This window comes from Aplysia californica, unplaced genomic scaffold, assembly GCF_000002075.1.
Source record: "Aplysia californica isolate F4 #8 unplaced genomic scaffold, AplCal3.0 scaffold00113, whole genome shotgun sequence".
In the NCBI taxonomy this organism is placed as follows: domain Eukaryota; kingdom Metazoa; phylum Mollusca; class Gastropoda; order Aplysiida; family Aplysiidae; genus Aplysia; species Aplysia californica.
In genome coordinates this window covers 1,406,778-1,408,480 of record NW_004797383.1, presented here as the reverse complement: position 1 = coordinate 1,408,480, position 1,703 = coordinate 1,406,778, and the positions used below count along the sequence as shown (strand labels likewise).

Here is a 1,703-nt window from a genome sequence, read left to right as displayed (position 1 = left end):
ATAATAATAAATTATAATAATAAGGATAATTTCTATAGCGCCCACTAAAATATTATTTCAATCAATGTTTATAATGCATGCTGACCTTTCAGGGCACAACAATTTTTGCAAATTGTACATAAAATACGAGTAAGCCTGCACTCGCAAACTGACGACGAATACATACAACAACTAAAAAGACAACCACTGTGGCTACTGATCACTCTTGCTGTTAGAGAATAAGACTAGTTAGTAAAATGAAATTTAAATAAATATCGTGACCTTTAAACCGCGATGAGACAGTCATAAACCAATATATGGTTTAAGACGCCCTAGCATTTCAAGAAATATTGACTTTGAGAAATAAAGTATTCAGGTCAACTTGACGCTTTCCTGTCCAAAGTTTTGTCAGATGGATTCGGGTCACTTCCATTACGACTCAAAACTCCAGAACAGTTGACCTTTGGAGTAGAGATTGTTATTTTTAAAAAGTGATAAACGATTGCCTAAATACAGCAGTCTACTAACTGTTTTCTCTTATAGACTTACCAATTATGTCTTTTTTAGTGAGTGCATGGTCATTACAAGTCAGCTTCCGGTCGTCTGTCACTTCTGCCTCAAGCATAAGGTCCATCATGTCGACAGCTTTAGAAGAAGACGCTCCTTGTTTTTGTTTCATTTTCTTCTTTTCATTCATGGAAGTTTCAGCAAGGCTAACAAAATAGTTTTCTACCTCTGGGACAATAGGATCTACGTTGCTGGATAACCTTGAGCCAATTTTCATCAATTTGGGGAAATAGAACGCTAGGTATCGGAACACCCGGAACCCTAGTTTCCCCATTTGGAAGAAGTTTTCTATGTGGTGGAAGAACTCGCTGTCTTCTTTGGTCACAGCTTCTACATCGAGCCCAAAACCCGTCTTCGCAATGACGTCACTGGTATAGCGCGCGGCAAAGAGTTTCACCGGGATGAGCTGCCCTTTGCTGTGGGTATCTAGAAAAAGCTGCGCCAGATTGGAAGCGCTGTCGTCGATGTGAGGAAGCATGAGCCTCATTTTGCCACCGGTGAACATGGGCGACAAAACATGGCGGTTTCGCTTCCAAGTATCACCGTTCTGGAAAAATAGACCATCTACGACAGAGGAAGTTGTCGTCTCCATGTACTCACGGTCCACAAAGCTAGAGAAATCTTTCACCAGAACGTTGTTTAAAATGTTCACGTCTGTGGTTACTAAAGTAGCACTTTTTGTTTGGAAATTGTAAAGGCCATAGCTTCTCCCGTATTCCTTCTCCCATTTCTCGAGACAGGCACCCATGCCAGCTCTCAGCTCCGGTATGTGGTACAGGACTGGCCACGGCTTGGGCCCAGGCACTCCCAGACGCTCCCACACATCCAGGTTCCGGTTTACATGCCAGTAGAGAAGTAGGATGAGCAGGAAGACGCCCAGTAGTATGTCAGAGACATTTCCAAGTACTGGAACGTACATGGTGTCCTGTAACGGAGAGATGTATTCTTTGTGTGAGTGTGAGTCTAACAACACACGAGACACTAACAGGCCTGGGTGCTTGCCCAGGGGATAGGAGAAAAAAGGAAGACAAGACGACTCATAATATTATTTAATACTCCTCTCCTTGCCTACTATCTACTAAATGTATCTGAACATTATACATGTATATATACATCATAATATATATTTATCATATATATGTACCATACATATATAT

The 1,703-nt window shown here is 41.4% G+C and overlaps 1 protein-coding gene across 1 annotated transcript in view; it reads right to left on the bottom strand.

Moving 5' to 3' along the window:
* Positions 1 to 1,703, bottom strand: part of LOC101861801 (cytochrome P450 3A56) — a gene marked incomplete in the record, with an annotated part of 10,260 nt that overhangs the window by 6,524 nt on the left and 2,033 nt on the right. Inside the window, 1 exon segment of the mRNA XM_013081072.2 lies at positions 529 to 1,471. Coding sequence (XP_012936526.1) covers positions 529 to 1,465 — 937 coding nt within the window.